General features: G+C 63.4%; 1 protein-coding gene across 3 annotated transcripts; it reads right to left on the bottom strand.

Annotated features, from left to right (window-relative positions):
* Window positions 1–9,130: 9,130 nt before the first annotated feature.
* On the bottom strand, window positions 9,131–16,778 carry TBX1 (T-box transcription factor 1). Of its 3 annotated transcripts, XM_073790442.1 has the most exons (9): window positions 16,641–16,778; window positions 16,005–16,124; window positions 14,468–14,828; window positions 12,537–12,638; window positions 11,684–11,855; window positions 11,139–11,294; window positions 10,455–10,522; window positions 10,268–10,368; window positions 9,131–9,985 (listed from the first exon to the last, which is right to left on the bottom strand). In XM_073790442.1, the coding sequence occupies exons 2-9, from the start codon at window positions 16,036–16,038 to the stop codon at window positions 9,519–9,521; spliced, it is 1,461 nt and encodes a 486-aa protein (XP_073646543.1). In that variant the 5' UTR covers window positions 16,039–16,124; window positions 16,641–16,778; the 3' UTR covers window positions 9,131–9,518. The 3 variants fall into 3 exon arrangements, with proteins under 3 accessions (XP_073646543.1, XP_019776329.2, XP_019776330.2); XM_019920770.3 differs by lacking the exon at window positions 16,641–16,778 and having other exon boundaries at window positions 16,005–16,458; XM_019920771.3 differs by lacking the exons at window positions 11,684–11,855; window positions 16,641–16,778 and having other exon boundaries at window positions 11,139–11,271; window positions 16,005–16,458.
* Between the last annotated feature and the right edge of the window lie 1,405 nt (window positions 16,779–18,183).

Genomic DNA, 18,183 nt, shown 5'->3' with positions numbered 1-18,183 from the left:
TCATGAGGGTGGATCCCCAAGAATGGGATTAGTGCCAGAACCAGTATGTGGGCCCTTGCCTGACCCCGAATCCGCCTTGGTCTTAGACCTCCAGCCTCCAGAACTGAGCAGAGTCTCTGGTTGATAAGCTGCCCAACCCGTGGTATTTTGTTACAGCAGCAGGAAGAGGACAGGATGACAGGATGCCTGTATGTTTGTTGTTTGTCAAGACGTGCATGTTGAGAAGTTGAGTCCCTGGTCTGGTCCCGTTGCTGGGATGTTAATAATCAGCCCAGACTCAGGGGCATGCCCGTGAGTCGTCAGTCAGGAAGGCTGAGGGCCCACCGGGCTGTTTGTCTCTCTCCACGGGACAAGGCGGCACGGGGGCACCGCCCATCAGGTGCCTTCGGGTGGGCTCTCGGCGTGGCGGCCTCAGGGGAGTCATTCTTCGTGGGGGCACCGAGGGCTTGGCCAGCGAGCCAGGCGGGCACCAAGAGCCGCCTTTGCCTAGCCCTGGTGTGTGGGAGACACAGACCCCACCTCCTGATGGAGGGCCTTAGAGTGTTTGTAGCCTTTACAAGGTGAGACCCCAGAACTGAGGACGCGCCTTGGAGGGAGAGAAATGGGTGAGAACCAGCTTCCGCGAGTCTCTCCTGAGACGTTAGAAGTAGACGTGAGGCTGTCGTTTTGTTAAATGTTTAGAAGAGTTTTTAATGAATTTGCAACCAGTGATTAAGTGTTGGGGAAATTTTGTTTTATTTTATTCATAAATTTTGATTTATGAACTGAGTTAGAATGTGACTATATAGGGAATTACCATTACACAACATACAGTTTATCAATCTTGAGAATTTATTGAACAATTGACCTTTTTTTTTTTTTTTTTTGGAAATTTCAAGCGGAGACCAAAATGGAGGGAAAAACCACAGCCCCGTGTAGCCAGCGCCCAGCTTCAGCATGAAGCAGCGGCCTCCAGGTATTAGGTGAGCTCTGGCTCCCGGGGCCTGCAGCCACTTGCCCAAAAAATGGGATAGCCCATTAGGTGGGCCTGGATGGACCCTTTCTGGATACACATCTCTCCTTGTGGGCAGGACGAACCAAGGCCACGGCCGCGCCCGCTGCAGCCTTGCCTTCCTGGCCGTGACCCCCAGCCCTCAATGGCTCTCTTACTGCCCTGGAGAAGTAAAGAGGGAGAAGGCGCTGTTTTGTGATTAGCAATAAATAACAGACCCGAGAGCTACGTCAACACAGGGACGAGCTCAGACACGGGGCGTGGAGGGGGGAGGGGCAGCACCAGGGTGGGGTCCGGTCAGGAAGGGGTGAGCAGGCCCGGCTCCATCTTCACGGCGAGAGGACCTGCTTCACGACAGCTGCAGTCCACCCGGTGCGGCCGCCCCGCCCTTCGTAGTCGCCCCGTGGCCCTGCCGCCCTGTCTGTCCTGGGGTCTGCAGCTCTGCCTCTTCCGGGTGTGGAGACAGGTCCCACCGTGTCCCACCTTGTCCCATCTCCCCAGGCTGTCCAGGCTGCCTTCCCCCCTCGTCTGCATCAGGTCCTGAGGACGGAGGGATGAATGTCTCACCCACCCCCTGCCGGGCTCACCTGGCCGTGTCCTGGTTTTGTGGACGTTGGGGTGCATCCCCATCCATCCGTCCCTCGTGGGTGGATGTGCTGCCGTGAGGCTTCACCCACCAGCCTGGTCATGCACGGTCCTGAGCAGGGCCGGCTGGACACGCCCCCAAGGGGTCTTGCTTCTACTCAGCCTGTCCTGAGCCCCCTGCCCTCCCCAGAGCACAGCTGCCCAGCCGATCCTGGTGGGCATCCCTGTCCCTCCCTGGGGGACATGTGGTCCTTTAGAGCAGAAACTGTCTCAGCGAACAGTGTGGGGCGGGCACGAGACGTACCTGGAAGTGTCGCTCTGGCCCCTGCCTCTCCCCACCCTGGGCCTGGCCCCTGGAGGGTCAGAACCCCACAAACAGAGGGAGAGACGCTGGGCAGGCCAGGAGGGGCCGGTAGAGGGGCCAGCAAGAGCCCAGCTCCTGGGGTTGAATGTCGGGGGTCGGTGGTCGGCACAGGCTCTGACTGTGAAGCCTCAGTGACTTTCCTGGTGGTTTCAGAGGAGCAACAGGGGTCAGTGAAAAAGATCCCACCATCGCCTGCCCTGCAGGTCCGTTCTGCTCCAGAGCCAATGGGACTGGCCGGGCTCTGGTGCTGGCAGGGGCTCTCTCCCGGGTCCTGACCCCACACCCAGGCTGGAGCCCAGGGCTGGATGGCCTGCCTCATGGCAAGTCTGGGTCCCTGGGCACCAGGGGGCTTGTGGAGGGGGCTGGGTGGACCCGGCCTCGTGGACACGTAGCCAGGAGAGTGGCTCCCGTGGGATGGGTGCTCGCCCACCCAGTTGCCACCCAGCTGCGTGCCAGGCAGGCTGAGGGGCTCAGAACACTGCGGCCGCACTGTGAGCTGCTCCAGACCCTGTGACGCCTGCCCTGAAGATTCCTGTGCACTGCAGGGGGCCGGCCTCCACCCACCCCGTGTGACAACCGACAGTGTCGCCAAATGCTGCCCAAGCTCCTGGGGACAAAACTACCGTGTGAAAAACTGCTGGTTTAGAGACAGGTGAGGACTTGATCAATTTGAGATGAACAGCATATTTTTTTTGCAGACTGTGGATAATCCAGCGGTTTTTAATTGTTAAATATACATTAAAAATCATTGCCGGGGCTTCCCTGGTGGCGCAGTGGTTGATAGTCTGCCTGCTGATGCAGGGGACATGGGTTCGTGCCCTGGTCCGGGAAGATCCCACATGCTGCAGAGCAGCTAGGCCTGTGAGCCATGGCCGCTGAGCCTGCGCGTCCGGAGCCTGTGCTCCGCAATGGGAGAGGCCACAACAGTGAGAGGCCTGTGTACCACCAAAAAAAAAAAAAAAATCATTGCCATTTTAACCATTTTTAAGTGCACAGCTCAGTGGCATCAAGTACACTCACACTGTCCTGCAGCTGTCACCACTGTCACCTTCAGAACTTTTCATCTTCCCAAACTGACACTCTGTCCCCATCAAACACTAACTCCCCCTCCTCCCACCCCTGACCAGCCCCTGGCCCCCACCATCTGCTTTCTGTCTCTGAATCTGACAAGCCCAGGGACCTCATGTAGGGGGAACCACACAGGATTTGTCCTTCTGTGCCTGGCTCATTTCAACAAGCATCACATCAAGGGTCATCCACATTGTAGTGTCAGAATGTCCTTCCTTTTTATTCCCCTGTGTGAACAGATCATATCTTTTTATCCATTTTTCAATTAATCAGTTCTATCCATTGATCAGCTATTGATAGGTGGGCTGTTTCCACCTCTTGGCTGCTGTGACTTGAGCTGCCCTGAGCGTGAGTGGACAAGTGCAGGTTCAAGTCTCTGTTCTCAGTTCTCTTGGGTCCACTCCCTGGAGTGGAATTGCTTGGTCGTATGGTAATGCTATGTTTCACTTTTTGTGAAAACTCTAGTTTCCCATGGCATCTGCATCAGTTTACATTCCCACCAGCAGTGCACGGGTTCCAATTTCTCCCCATCCCCACCAGCATTTGTTATTTTCTGTTTGTTTTGTGTTGATAATATCCATCCATCCTAATGGGTGTGAAGTGATCTCTTGCTGTGGTTTAATCCAGGTTTTACATTCATCGTCAAGTTATTTTCTGGGTGTACACATGATAGGATCTCTGTCTTCTGGGAACTTAATTCCCTGGGGTGAGACACATGCATGGAAGCAGCTGACCACTGGAGGGACCCAGCCACAGAGCGCAGGGCTGGGCCGGCTTCCGGGAGCGAATCGGCCGGGTCAGCACGAGGAAGAGGCTGTCCTGGCCCACCTGAGACCAGGCCCCTTCCTGGCAGCAACGGTGTCGGGCTGCCTGATGCCTGGGGGCTCCCGCCCGCAGCCTGCCCATGAGAGGGCGGGATTGGCCCCCGTGGCCTTGGACTCAGGAAAGCAGGTGATAGCAGGACAGAGACAGTGGCAGGTGAAGCCCAGGCAGCTCTGGGGCCAGCCCTGCAGCACTTTGTGGGCACGACTCGGTGTCCAGCTCTCCTGAAAGGGGTGCTGACTGCGTCCTGGGCCCCATCTCTAAATGGACCCTCCCAGCCAGCCACCCAAAGGGAGGGAGGGCTTGATCATCAGAGCCAATGAGGTGAAATGTGCCTGGGACACCCCAGCCCACAGAAGGGGAAGCAGAGCCGCCACCCGCCTCCTCGGGGCGCTGGGTCAGCTCTCCGCTAGCGCTGTCTGGTCAGGGAATACAGCAGCGGGCACGCGTGGGGAGTGGCCTCTCCTCGGCCACCCCCGTGGACAGTGACCTTGCCCTAAATGGCCAGAGGCTTCTCGCTGGCATAAGCCAGCCGCGGGGTGGTGGGTGGGTGAGTGCCCGCCTCCTGGCTCAGCGGCAGCCCAGTCCCCACCTCACAGGCTCTCCCAGGAGGAGGGCCCGGCCAGAGAGCTTCCAGACGGGCCAGCTGCGTCTTAAGGAAACTGCCTGTTTTTCTTAGCCCCTTTAAGATTTCACTCACTGTTACCAGAAGGGTGACAGTTTGCACAGACGCAGCTACTTCCATATTTTGCTTCAGCCTCACAGCCACGCCCAGGGGCTCGGAGTCCCCAGCACAACGTTGGAGGGGAGGAGGTGGTGGCCTCGCGCCCGACCCGGCTGTGTGGGGCTCCTGCAGCCCTGAGCCCCACCTGCTGGCCTCAAAGGAAGCGGCGGCCGGTTGGCCCTCGGGCGTTGGCCCTCGGGCACACAGGGGTCCCAGAGCACTAAGGCATGTGGGAAGGGCTTGTGTTCCGGGTAGCAACCCAGTCTACCAGGCGGCCCCTGCCATGGAGAACCTGCCTGCCCTTGGGGACGACCCCCCTGCTGGGGGAAGGTCCAAGTGCAGCCGGGGCCTTGGAGAGACCCCAAGCGCTGTCCTCTCCCTGCACAAGGCCTCCATTGGCCTGGCTGCCATCACCACCTTCATTGGGTGATGAGGTCACAAAAGGTCCTGGGAAAGAACCTAGAAAATGCATCCTGGGATAAAGGTTGGGCTCTGAGATGGGAAAAAGGGGAGAGGAACTGAGATTAGGACAACCAAGAGGAGCCAGGAGGAGGCTGGGAAGACAGGAGTGCTGGGAGGGGCATCGTCCTGGAGGGGCCAGTGTTGGGGGAGGGGCTGCGGAGGATGGGGGTCTCCTGGGGGTGGGGTGGGGGGCTGGCTGTCTTCGGGGCAAGAGGGTAGCCCCCAGAGCTGCACGGGCCCTACCCTGTGGACACACACACACGTGGCTGAGAAAACGAGCCTTTCCTCAGGTCCGGCCCCGTCCACCGGAGGTGCAGGCTCCTGCTGACGCCACCAAGGAAGACTGAGCCTTTGGATGTCCGAGATGGCATCTCCGGGTCACTGGCATGGAGGTCTTCGCCTCAGGAGGGCCCAGCTGTCCCCCAGCCCAGGGGGCGCCGCGGTGGGGCTGGGAGGAGCGGGTTGGGTGTGTGCTCCGTGCAGTCGAGAGCTGATAAAGGATGTCAACGTTCCTCTTTATAATTAAGAAGATAATTTAATCGCTGCTATTAAGATCTCGGCTCCTCCCGAAGTGGGGTGCTTTCAACAAAATACCTTTGGTTCTGCTGTTTCCCACACACAGCCCTGGCAGCAGTTAAGTGGAGATGCCGAGATTCCGAAGTTTCATCTCGTGAACCCATCTGGTTTGAAGTAGTACAACAAGCAGGAAAGGGAATTGAATCAAAGGCACAATTTGAGTTTTTCTAAATACAGAAAACGTGTGAGGTAGACCAGCAAACACCCCCATCGTCCCCTCCCAGGGCTGGGCCATGTCCCCGGCCTGTTCTCAGCTGGGCCTGTGTCAGGACGCAGAAGCTGCTTCCATATTGCGGAAGGCACATGGGGACAGGCCTGTGCGGAGGTTCTGCCCGGAAACCCGCAGAACCGAAGGGCCTCACTGGGCCCACATGGAGGAGGAGGGGTCCCCCCGTCACAGTAGGGAAACCAAGGTCTGGGCCTGTGGAACCAGGCTCGCCCCCTTTGCACCCAGCTCCAGCTGTGCCACACTCCTGCCTCCACAGGAATCATCCTTTTGGTCCTAGAAGAAGCTCCCGGCCCCCACCTCCCTCTGGCCACCTGCACGTGGCTTTGATCTGCAGCAGCACCTGGAGGGCAGTGCGTCACGCTCCCCCTCCCCCACCCCCATCCATGGCCCACATACCCTCTGGACCTCCCCAGCCCCAGGGAAGGGGCTGCAGCCCCACAACTGCCAGGGCCCTTCCCTCCTCAACTCAGGCCTGAGGACCACCGAACAGACCACCTGCATCCCACGGCTGGCAATGCAGTGCAGGGGGTCAGTCCTGAGCATCTTCACAACAGCGGGGGCAGTTCTTTGGGGTCACAGGGCTCCAGAGCAGGGGCTCTGGGGACTCAGGTGAAGGGGTGCAACCGCCGGGCTTGCGGGGCGCCTGGCACCGGGCGAGTCTCCAGAACTGCCAGCCATTTGCGCCAGGGGCATGGGGAGGGCAGGCAGTTCCCGAGCCTCCCTGGGAGCTGGGCCCTTTACGTTCCTCAGGCTGTGGGACTGAGGGAGGCGGCAGCCGGCCCAGGGAGCCGCCTGCTGCTGGGCATTGTCACCCCACACCCCAGGGTCCTTGGGCTCCTGAGACCCCTGATGTGGGGCCCGAAGGCCCCACCCTCCTCCACTTGCTCCCGACTTTCCCTCTTTCACACAGTGGACGTTGTTGTTGTTTGAAGAGCTTCGGGATTGAAGAATCCAGAGCCCCTGGACCAGAGCTCTGAGGTCCCTCCTGGTCCTAGCTCTCGTCCTCGCTGCTCTGGCAGCCAGTACCTGGGGACAGGCAAGAGGGGTGGAACATGGCCTCTGAGCCGACAGGGAAACGCAAGGAAGATGCCTGTGGGGGCATCCAACAGCTGAGGGTGAGCCCCCGAGGAGGAGGGGCGAACAGGACCCCAGCCACACACAGAGAAGGGTCGGGGTGTGGGAGGAGGGGCCGGAAGAGGGAAGACGATTGACGGTCCCAGGGAGGATGCCTGCAGCTGAGGGTGCTCACCAAGCACTTGGTCAGGATCAGCGACTGAGAGAGGCCCGAGCGCCCTTCTGAAACACAAAGCCCACAGCAGAGGCTGGGTGCCCCAAGCCAACCCTTCCCTCTGACCCCCAGGATGAAAGGCAGGGTGATGGTGGTCTGTGGGGGTGATGGGCAGCACAGCACCCACTAGAGAACAAACAAGCACCCTTCACCGGAGACTGGACACTGGTCTGACATAGAGAACCCTGACCGATGCATTGTGGCCGGCTGGGCACCCGGTTCACGACCCATGTATGACAAGTTCTTAGCCAGGCCAACTTACCTGTGGGGGCAGCGGAGAGAGAACCCGCCTCTGGGGGCCGTTCCCCAGGGCAGGCGACCGTCTGCAGGGTCTAGCCCACAGGCCGCCAGGCTCTCAAATGCAGCCGGCCGGGAGCCCGACGTTGACCTTTATTCTGTCCCGTTCATCAGCGCGTGCACGGCCCCGCATCAGACAGCAGCAGGGCTCTCCCTCTCCAGTGGGTGGTGATCTTGGGAGGGGCCACGCTCCGCTGAGTCCTTTCACCTGCAAACGCCAGGTGCCAACGTTGGTTCAGGGGAAGCATCTCCTCACTTTAGCTTTGAACAAAACCAAAAAAGAGATTTCTCCACCCATGGTTTTCCCCCAGTCTGGATGGTGAAAGTGTGCAGTGGGGAGAGGGAGGCCTGAGAACCACAGTGGTCCCGAAGGGGTGGCCGGCGCCCACAGGGAAAACTAGTTCAACAGGGCAAACCACTGCCCATCACTCCTGCAGGCCTCCCAGGACAAGGGGGTGCTGGGTGCATTTGTGGCCCCCAAGCAGGGGAGCCCAGTGGCACAGCTGGCTCACCCAGAGGGAGATGTGCAGTGGGGAGTAGATGGTGTCCATCAGTGGTGGTGTCCAGGGCTGCCCTCAGGAGTGCATTCCTGAAGCTCTGTCCACGGAGCCTGCTGGCCACTCAGGCAGTGCTGCAAGTCTTCATGTCCGGGCACCAGGTGCCCCATGAGGCTCTGGAGGGCCCTGGCTCCAGAGCTCACCCTTCAGCAGCCTTGGTCACCACCTCCCTTCCTAGACCTGCCTCAAGGGAACAGTTCCTGTCGTCCAATTGCTAAGCTCTAGGTCACTTCCGCCTCCAGGACCAACACATCCGGGAAAAAAGTCCAGCACAGGGCAGGCGTCAGGAAATGCCTGGCTGTGTCCTTGGAGATGTGGTGCCTCCTGGCAGCGATCGACACAAATACACTGGGTCAGGCACAGAAGGGGGACAAAACCTCGGCCACTTGCATTTCCCGTCCGTCTCGTGTCCAAGTCGGCAGCCTTGACGCTGACAGGCTGTCAGCTCTTCCTGCCTGGACTCAGGAAGGGAGGGATCAAAGGGTTCCTCTGGCCCCATCCCTGTTGTTGAGCTAATAGGTCCCTCACCACCTGGCCTGGGAAAAACGCTTCACAGGCAGGTTTCAAGATGACTCATGACCACTGTCATTGTGGCCCCGTCCAGGTCACTCCGTGGGGACACTCACAGCAAATAAAGTCAATAAACAGGGGAAAACGCAGGCCTGAGCCAGGGCCAGCCAGGGAAATGCTACAAGAGCAGAACTACCTGTTTTTGTCTTTCCGATAAGAGTCAGGGCTTCTCCCCTTCCTAGCCCCCAACGGACAGTGTCCTGTCCTGCACGACCAAGACCGTTATACCAGCTTCCGTGGAAAAACACACAGGACAGGCACCGGCCTGAAAACAGGCCAGGGGTGCGGGCCCAAGTTCTAGAAAAGGGACAACCGCCAAGTGAGGAATTTAACAAGGCCGGATGCACACCTGGGGCCACAAGGTGGCAGTGGGGGAGGGGCGCTCTGGCCGGGCTGGGAGGGGCGGGGAGAGGACGCAGGGAGGCGTGGCCGGGAGGGGGCTGGGAGGAGGGGCTCGGAGCGTACCTCAGGGACCCCCCGCCCCGCCCAGGACCCGGCTGCAGGGAGACCCCGAGTCCCCGAGTCAGCCCGGACTCGCTCTCCCCGAGACACCCCGCGCGATGTGACTGGACGCAAAGAAATGGACACTCAGGCAGCTTCCAAAAGAGGCGAAACCGTTTATCAAGGCGGCGCCGGCGCGGTATCTACAGTTATCTACAAATATCTACAAGTATCTACACCGCCTGCAGACGGGTTCTCGGGTCGTCTACACTGCAACTGCCAGCCGGGCCGGGGGACGTCGCGGTCTCGCGAAGAACAATAAATATCACTTCCTTCCGGCGCGAACCGCGCACTTTGGCACTGGCTGTGCGGACCCGGGGCCCTCGAGGCCGAGGAGGGACCCGCGGTGGCCCTGGGGCCAGGGAACCAGGTCCTTGGACAGCTCTGGGGCTGGCGGATGGAGGCCCCACGGCTTGGAGGCCCGGGAAGGGGGCCTGCGGTGGCCCCGGGCTGGGTGGACCGGACCCCCAGGCGGACGCCCACATTATCTGGGGCAGTAGTCGTAAGAGCCGGGCGGCGCGGCCCCGGCCGATGAGTACATGCTGGCGGCAGCCGCAGCAGCGGCGGCGGCGGCGGCGGCTGCGGGGCTCACGGCGGGGTGGTGGTGCGGGTGCGCGTGCGGGTGCGCGTGCGCGTGGAACCCGTGGCCGCGCAGGCCCGGCAGCGGGTAGGGCGCTGGCCGGCTCTTGGCCCCGAGGTAGTGGTCGTAGGCGGTGGCCGGGTACTTGTAGGGGTGGTGGTGCAGCGGCTCCGACGCGCCGGGTGCCTCCAGGCGCAGCTCGGGGTGCGGGGGGCTGGGCCGGCCTCCAGGCGCGCCGGGCAGCGGGACGCCGGACCCGGGCAGCGCGGGGCTCAGCACCCGCGCCAGCAGCTGCGGCGGGTGCGCCGGGTCCCCGAGCACGGCCGGGCCGCCCGCGTCGCGCTCGAATTCTCGCCGGGCCTCGGCCGCGTCTGCGGGGAGGGCCGAGGGCTGAATCGCGGAGAGGCCCGCGAGAACGCGCCTGCCCCCGCTCCGCGCCCCTGCCCAGCCCCGGGCCCTCCCCGGGGGCCCGCGCCCTCCACTGGGACGGCGGGCGGGGCGGGCAGGCGCAGCCGTCGGGCCGGGCGGGCGAGTGCGCGCTTGCCTGCCGCCGCGGCCGTTGTGCAACCGGCGCGCGAAGGCCGCGAGCGCCCCTGCGGCGCGGGCGAGGCCGGGCGCTGCCGTCTGCCCAGATCCCACGACCCCGGCCCTACCTTTCTCAGCGCCGTTGGGCTGTGTGGGTGAGGCCACGGGGTTCCGCGAGCGCGCAAAGGCGCTCATGAGCGGCAGTGCGCCGGGCCGATGGTTTCGGGGCCTGCGGGAGGGAGATGGGCAGCGTGTCAGGGGGCGCCCGGCCAGGCGCCCGCGCGCTCGCTCGCCGTCTCCTCGGGGGACACTCACCAGTCCTCGGGGTCGCAGTCTCGAAAACCTTTGGCGAAAGGGTTACTGGCGATCTTGAGCTGGGTAATCTGCAGGAAAGCGGGCACTGAACACCCGGCTCCAGCCCCTGTTCTTGGGGCCACCGGACCTCGGTGGAGCGGAGGGGAGCGTTAGGAGAGCCCTCCCCCACTCAGTAAGGGCCCCTCTACTCTCCGCTGACCAGAAATGCCTGGCTCACAACTGCTCTCTCCCCCGCAGGGGTTGTGCCTCTCTCCTGGGGCAGGGGTGCTGGGGAGACCCCTTTCTCGCTAAAGAACCTGTCTTTTCCGTCCCAAGTGATTAGGATAGAGACCCTGCTCCCCCGGCTGGGATGGGAATGTAGTCACTTCCACCCCCCACCCCGCTGTGGTCCAGAGTGGAGGAGCACCCTAGGAATCTGGGTAAACTGCGCATCAGGCCCCTGATGGGGAGTTTCCGGAATGGTTTGGAAAACAAACTTTCAGGCCACAGTGACAGTTCCCCCTTGAGAGGTCAACCTGATAGGAGGCTGGTCCGCCTGCAGCAGAGGGGAGGGGGTGGCCTGAGGCTCTGGGGGTGGGGCTCCATCGAGTGGGGTTTCCAGGAATGGAACCTTCTGTCCCCCAGGCAGCAACTGAAAATTGCACCCCTGCCCAGAAGTGTTGACCGGGCCACCCAGGGCCTCACCCGGTGGTTCTGGTAGGCAGTGACCGCAGTGAAGCGTGTCTCCTCAAACACAAAGGTTTTGAAGTTCTCCTCGGCGTATTTCTCGCTGTCTTTGCGCGGGTCCACATAGACCACGTGGAAGCGTGGCTGGTATCTGTGCATGGAGTTGAGAATAATCTGGAAGAAAGGTGGTGAGGGCCGAGCTAGGAAACCAGCCAAGGTCCGGACGGGCAGTGAGCTTCCAGACAACTCGGCAGAACCCTGAGCTCCCAAAAGGAGGCTGGGCCGTGGGGCATCACTGCCTGGATTCCAAAGGCTGCTGCCCTCACCCCCCACCCCGCACGGCCCCATCCTTTCCAGTTAAAAAGCCTCCAGCAAAACACAAGGAGTGGGGAGAGGGAAGCAGTGTGACCCACCAGTCCCCGAGCCCCTGACCGGAGGGCTAGCTCTCCTCGGTCTGTCCCTCATCCACACCCAAGCTGCCCAAGCTCTGCCTCTGGCTCCAGTCAGCAGGGACTCCCGAGGGCCTGCTGGGGGACAGGGCGGTAGCCTGGGGGGTCGCTCACATGGCCATTGTCGTCCAGCAGGTTGTTAGTCAGCTTGAGCTTGTCGAAGGAGACGATTTGCTTCATCCACTGTGCCCCCTTGGCCGGTGAGTCGGGGTGGTAGTGTACGCGGCCGGGCGTGGCGGGGTCTGCCTTCCCGGCCACCAGCCAGGATGAGCTGTGGAAGGCGTACCTGGGACGCCGGGGCAGGGGCCACAGCATGCTGGGGTGAGGGCCTTGCCAAGGGAACCCCGAAGGTGCCTCTGATGAGGTTCCCACAGGTGAACGGGGAGCTTTTCCAGGGGCAATGTGAGGAAAGAGAAAACTCCCCGTCCTGATACACAAGCGGCAGGAAGCGACCAGAGGGAGGAAGCCGGGCCCTGGCGCCACATTTCGCTGCACGCGGGTCGCTGCTCTGGGCCTCCTGTGTCGCCAGCGCGGCGGGAGCCCAGATTGGGCCACGCCGGCGGCCTAGGGCGCAGGGCGGACCAGGTTCTCTTTATTAATTGCTGTTAATTGTCCGGGCGGCCAGGCCCGCCCTGCATAATCTCTCCTGGCCACCCCACCTTTCCTGCCAGCTCTGGGGCCCAGCGTTCCCGGGGGGTGGGGGAAGGGACGGGGTGCCGGCGCTTACCTCTCGGGAGAGGGGGACACGGAAAAGGCAGGGGCTGTGTGCGAGGGGCCAGACGGTGGGGGCCCAGCCTGCATGACCCCCTGAGGGCCACTCCCCAGAACTGCTGGGGATGGGGCGTGTGGGTCTGGGGTCTGGCAGGAGTGGGGAGGGGGCACCGGTCACTACTGTCCTGGGCCACCTACCCTCACCAGCCTGGCCAGGCAGGGACCCACCGCCCTCCAGGCCCGGCTGGGCGCTCACCGGTAGCGCTTGTCGTCCACGGGCACAAAGTCCATGAGGAGCATGTAGTCGGCCATGGGGTCCATGCCGAAGAGCTTCACTTGGAAGGTGGGGAACATGCGCCTGGGGGCGGTGGGACCTCGGTCACCTCAGGTGGGGGAGGGCAGGGCGACCCGCCTCCACCAGCCCAGGACATGGCCTCCCCGCCCGGCCGGCCGCTGTGCTGGGTGGGGAGGCCCCTCATCGCATCTCCCCTCACTCATCTGCTTGACTAACCCGACCAAGCCCCTGCCCAGCCGAGGGCGAGTGGACGGCAGGACAGCCCCCTGCCCCCTTTTTAGAAACACAACAATGGCGAACTCAGTGCTCGAGCCAAGCCTCCACTCTTGAACATAGGCCTTTGGCTTCTTCCGCCAACTCTGCCCATGTAGACCCAGCCTAGCAACTGCCGATGCAGCCGTCCCATCCCGAGCTAGCCTCAGCCGGCAGTAACACCGGCCCCCGGGATCCTCCGCCCTCGGGCAGGCCTCCCCTGCTCGATCTCATCAACCGCCCTAAGCTCCCGGCTCAAACAAAGTGAAAGCGAGGCAGCCCGTGTGATTCTGAGGAGTCCCAGTCGCCCTTTCGGCTGGATCTGCGGCTGCTCCCCAGTCCCTCCAGTAAGGCCGAGCCTTGGAGTCCACAGTCCCGACTCTGAGGCCCTGCCTCCCACCCAGTGCTGGAGTCTCCCCACCTTCCTCGGGGACACACGCAAGTTCCCAAGACGCAGCTACTCAGGGCTGACTTGGCTTGTGTCCTTGGGGTCCCCTAACTCTCCCCTCCCTGGGCTCCGACTCGGTGACTGACCCGGGCTCTGGAAAGGACATTCTGTGGCTCGTAGCCTGGGCACTGGCCATGGGCCGGCCTTGCCCTGAGTGTGGGCCGCTGGGCCCTGGAGGACAGCATGAGGCCCCCACCTGCTGGTCCTGCAGCTTCCCCTCACAGGCAACTCCTTGCGGGCGGTGGGCAGAAAACAGATGCCAGCCCTCCTGGACAAGCCTGCCACGCCTGCCCTCGCCTCTGCAGGCCGGAGAGGGCTGCAGAATGCTGGCTTCTGGGGCGAGCCTGGCCCTGCCGAGGCCCTTGCTGGGCTGGACTGGGCCGGAGGCTGGGGCACAGTCCTCATGGGGTGGCGGGGGGAGGCCAAGTGCCCAGGCCAGCGGGAGAGCCTGGAGAAGACCCCTGATCTGGAGCTGGGCACAGGCCCCAGGCTCCCAGGGCGGACGCCGCGGCACGGAAAGAGAAACCACAAGCAGGCTCTGCAAACAGGCCCTGAGCTCCCGTTGGCTGTGTGGACCCAGAGCTGGTGTCTCCTGTGTACACTAGACACAGACCGGCACCCGCCTTTGTCTGCCGGTCAAATTGGTTGCATCGCAAAACTTGTTCCCCTTCTCTCTGGGCCCTTAAAACAAACACAGGCCAATTGAAGGCGGCGGCCCCAGCAGCAGAGCCAGGCCCCACCATCGCCCGAGACGTAGGCCTGAGAAGACTGGATAGCAATCTCCCCTGAAACACAGCACAGTTTTGAAGGGTCTTAACTCTCTCCTACAACGTTCCAGACCATTGCCCCATGGCCGGGCTGCGCCTCTATTTAGCCCGGATGGACTGAACTAGGGAACCAAAGAAGGCAGTTTCCTCTGAAAAGTTGGGATCCACTGGGATCTGCCAGTTGGTGAGGCCCCTGGGAGGGCCCGGCGAGCTGAGCCGGCCCCTGCTTCAGGCGCCGGCGTCCTGGGGCTGAGGGTGCACCCGGGCGGCCGCGCTCCTCCGCCGGCCCCTCCGCCCGCGCGCCAGGCGGTTGTCGCCGGAGCCGGGACCCGGGAGCGAAGGAGCCGGCCGCGCCCCCACCCCGCTTGCCGGCCCCGCTCGCGTGCGTCGGACCGAGGCGCGCCGCTAGGGAGGGGCGCCCTGACCTGCCGGCCTTGGTGACGATCATCTCGGTGCCCAGCTGGTTGAACTCGTCCCACAGTGCCTTCATCTCCAGCTGCACGCTCACGCTGGCCACCTTCGCGTTCTTCTTCACCGGCGCCTTGGCGGCGGCCGCGCAGCTGGCCCCGGGGCCCTCAGGCTCGGCAGCGGCGCTGGTGGCGGCCCCGGCGGCCGGCGCGAACGGGTAGGCGTGCGGCGGGCCCGGGGCGCCGGGGGCGGCGGCGGCGCACGGCTCGTAGCGCGGCGGCGGGGGCTCGCGCGGGCCGTACGGGTCGGCGCCCGGCGACGCGGCGCCCGGGAAGCCCCCCGCCGCCCCCAGGCCGCTCAGGCTGCTGGCCGTGAAGGCTGCAACGTCGCAAAAGTGCGAGAGCTGCGTGAGCCACGGGCTGGACACCGCGGAGATCATGACCCGCGGGCCGCGCCGCCCCGCCGAGGTGAGCGCTGCCCCGCGCCCCGGGCCGAGTGGCGGGCGCGCGCTGCGCTGCGCCCCGGGCCGCGCCGCCCCACGCCGCCGCCCGCGGAGCCGCCCCGCCCCGCCCCGCCCCGCGCCGCGCCCCCGCCCCCGCCGAGACAATGGCCTCCCCCAGCCCCCTCCCCGCCCCCGCCTCCTCCCGGCCCCCCGACCGCCCGGACCGGCTCCCCCAAGCGAGCGCCCGCCGGCCGCCCCTCGCTCTGCCGCCCTCCCGCGTTGCACTTCTCTCTCCGGGCTCTTTGCAATTTGTTATTTCCTTACCTTTGTCTTCCTCGTTCAAGTCTCCCCTCCGCATCCTCTTTCCTCCTTCCACTATCTCTCTCGAGTCTCCTTATTTCTGCTTTATTTTCTGCCTCTTCCTCTTTTTCCTGCTAGCCCCTCAGCGCTTTGTCTTTCTTTTCAGTCTGCCTGTCCCCCTCCTTTCTGCGTGCGTCTTTCTGTTATTCATGGCTTTTAACTCTTTTTTTTTTTTTGAATAAAAACTGAACTCTTTTCTCTTTTTCTTTTTTTATGACTCAACTTTCTTTCGTAAAATTTCCTCCACTTTCTTCTCTTTCGTTCTTGCCCTCTTCATTTCCTTTTCATCTTTCTTCTTTTGGGTTTTCTGTTTTCTCTCCTTTTCTCAATTTCTTTTTCTCCCGCTGCCCCCCGCCTTTTCCGTGTCCCCTGACAATCTCACGCTCCTCTCCTTTCCTCCCGCCTCTCTGAGCTCACGGCCCCTCTGCCACCGCCTTTCTCTGGTCCTTCTTTCCTGTCCTCCCAGCCTCCCCTCGCCCTCTTCTGCTCCTGTGTCTAGCTGCGTGCGGGTCTCTGCAGCGGGGTCCCCAGGCTGGAGGGTCCCCAGGCTGGACGGGGGCACAGAATTTGGGCAGGATGCCCCCCTTTCTCTCCACCCTAGAGTCCAAGCTAGAAGCCTGGAACTCACCCCGCCAGAGCTCCCTCCACCCGCTCTTTGCCCGGATCCTGCCAACCCTCTTTGCTTGGGCCCCACGGCAGCAGGGGCAGGGGATCTGGCGGGCGGGTCCGTGTAGACGTAGCAGGAGGCTCACCTTCCATGTCCCTGGTGACGGTGCTGAAGTGCATCCCGGCCGGGGATCCCAGCAGCCTGCGAAGCTTCGCCGGGTCGGAGAACCCGGGTTCCAGGCGAGCGGTGTGCTCTGCGGCCTCTGCTGCAACCAGAGAGGCAATGCTGAACGCGCTGGCCCGGGGAGACAGCGGGCTCCGTGCGTCCATAGGCGCCCGGCGGCCTGACCGGCGCCGCCTCCGACTGCGTGCACCCGGCCCCACCGAGGCCGGCCCAGCCCTCGGGCCCCGGGGGCGGGGGCCTGCGGTGCCACTCACAGCCGCCGGCCCTGGGCCCAGGGGATTATGGTGTCACGGCCCCCCACTCTGGGCCGGTGGCAGCCGAGGGGCCCTGATGGGTTGAAAGCCCTGGGGGTGTGGGCCCTCCTGCTTTTCAAGGTCCGGGCCCCTTGCCTCTGCTCCCAGGGGCCTCCATGACCAGCACCCCTTGGACATCCCGCTGCTCCCCGAGGCCTGGGTTCCCTCTGTACAGCGAAGCCATCAGCTTCCCCAGCCCCCGAGGGGAGGTGGGGATGCTGGGAGCGCCCAGCCCCAGCCCGAAGCTGTGGGGCACCGGCCCTGCCCCTGTCCTCCCGCCTCCTCTTCCCCGGCTGCCCCTGCACCTGGGTGAGGAGAGGGCAGTCCGGGCTCCGGCACTGGCCACAGGCGGACAGCCCCAGGGCCACGGCGTCGTCCTTTCCTCGGTGCTCAGGGACAGGACCCAGCCCAGCAAGCGGCCCCCAGCCCTCTTCGGTCGGCTCACTGTCGTGGCTGGGGACCCTGAGCAGAGGGACGCCGCCCAGGCCAAGCAGCCCGGGAGCCCGAGCGTCACGCGCACCCGCGCGCACCACCCGCCTCTGGCCAGGACGCTTATACATCCGGAGGGTGGGCAGTGCCCGCTCCTCCGACCTCCCCGCGCACCGGCCGGGTGCAGGGAGGGCCGGGGGCGGGGCCTGGACTGGCCGAGGGAGCCGAGGACACGTCGGAGGAATTCAGGCCGCCGGCCGGGTCGTATGCTGCCCCTCGCTCACCACCCACCCCACAGCCAGCCTGCCCGCCTGGGAAGGCCCTGCTGCCCAGTTGGGCCTTCAGGCCCAGGCATCCCAGACGCTAAGACCTGACTTGGCCTGTGCTTCCGCACACCTACTGCCTCTGAGGCCTCTCTGCCCAGTTCAGGGCATCCATGGCCTTCCAGTCCAGAGTCTCCCCAGCAGGGCGCCAGGCCTCCCTGCTCCCAGGATCCTCTCTGGCCCTGCACTGAGGCTCTGGCAGTCAGGCCTCCATTTCCAAGGCCTCTGTTGCTTTGCCTGCGCTTGCCTGGACGGGGGTGGGAAGCAGCAGCCTCTCTCAGGGTTTTTACAGTCCTAGGGCCTCAGATCCCAGGCTGGAGGGGATGCTGGCTCTGAGGCAGGAAGGCCCAGAAACTGGGGACCTGGGAGTGGGCTCCAGCGGGAAACGCCTGGCTCCTGGGCCTGAGGTCCAGGAAAGCTACATGGCTGGAGGCAAGTCGGTGAGCATGTGGGCCCTGCTGTGTGACTGGGGTGGGTGCGTGCGACCTCAAGTACAGTGAGCCCCGCCCCACCCCCTAGGCTGGGGCTGCAGCTTTGTGGACCATGCCAGAAAAGGGAAACTGTTGCCAGGGTGTGCCCCCCACCCACAGTGGCCATGTGGGGTTGTGACAGTGACAGTGACAGTGATCTGTGGGGCCCAAGAGCAGGTCCAGGGAGTGGTGTGATGCGCCAGGCCTCCAGGACCCCAGGTGGAGATGCTCCTGGTGGAGGGAGAGCCCGGCTGGCAGGGGAGTTGGTGGGGGCAGGTCATGGTGGTGCTGCAGGAGGGGAGCCCGTGCTGAGGGTCTGCACCTAGAGAGGCATGCAGAGCGGTCACCATGGGTACCTCTTGCTGGTGGTCTGCATCCAACCTGCAGGTGGGTGCGTGGGGTGCATGTGGTTGTATGCCATCTGGGATGTGTGCTGTCCTGGCATGTGGGGGTGCCCGTGGTTGTGTCCTGTGCACCTGGGGAGCCTTCCTTGTATACCTGGGCGAACACCTGAAGACAGTGGGCAGGTGCCCAGTCTGAGGCAGACACCAATGTTGAGAAAGGAGAAATGAAAGTGAAAAACTCTGGGGCTTCTGGAGTCGCAGGGTCAGCCTCCTGGGACACTG

The sequence above is a fragment of the Tursiops truncatus genome, chromosome 13, assembly GCF_011762595.2.
Source record: "Tursiops truncatus isolate mTurTru1 chromosome 13, mTurTru1.mat.Y, whole genome shotgun sequence".
Classification (NCBI taxonomy): domain Eukaryota; kingdom Metazoa; phylum Chordata; class Mammalia; order Artiodactyla; family Delphinidae; genus Tursiops; species Tursiops truncatus.
This window is presented reverse-complemented; position numbering and strand designations above follow the sequence as displayed.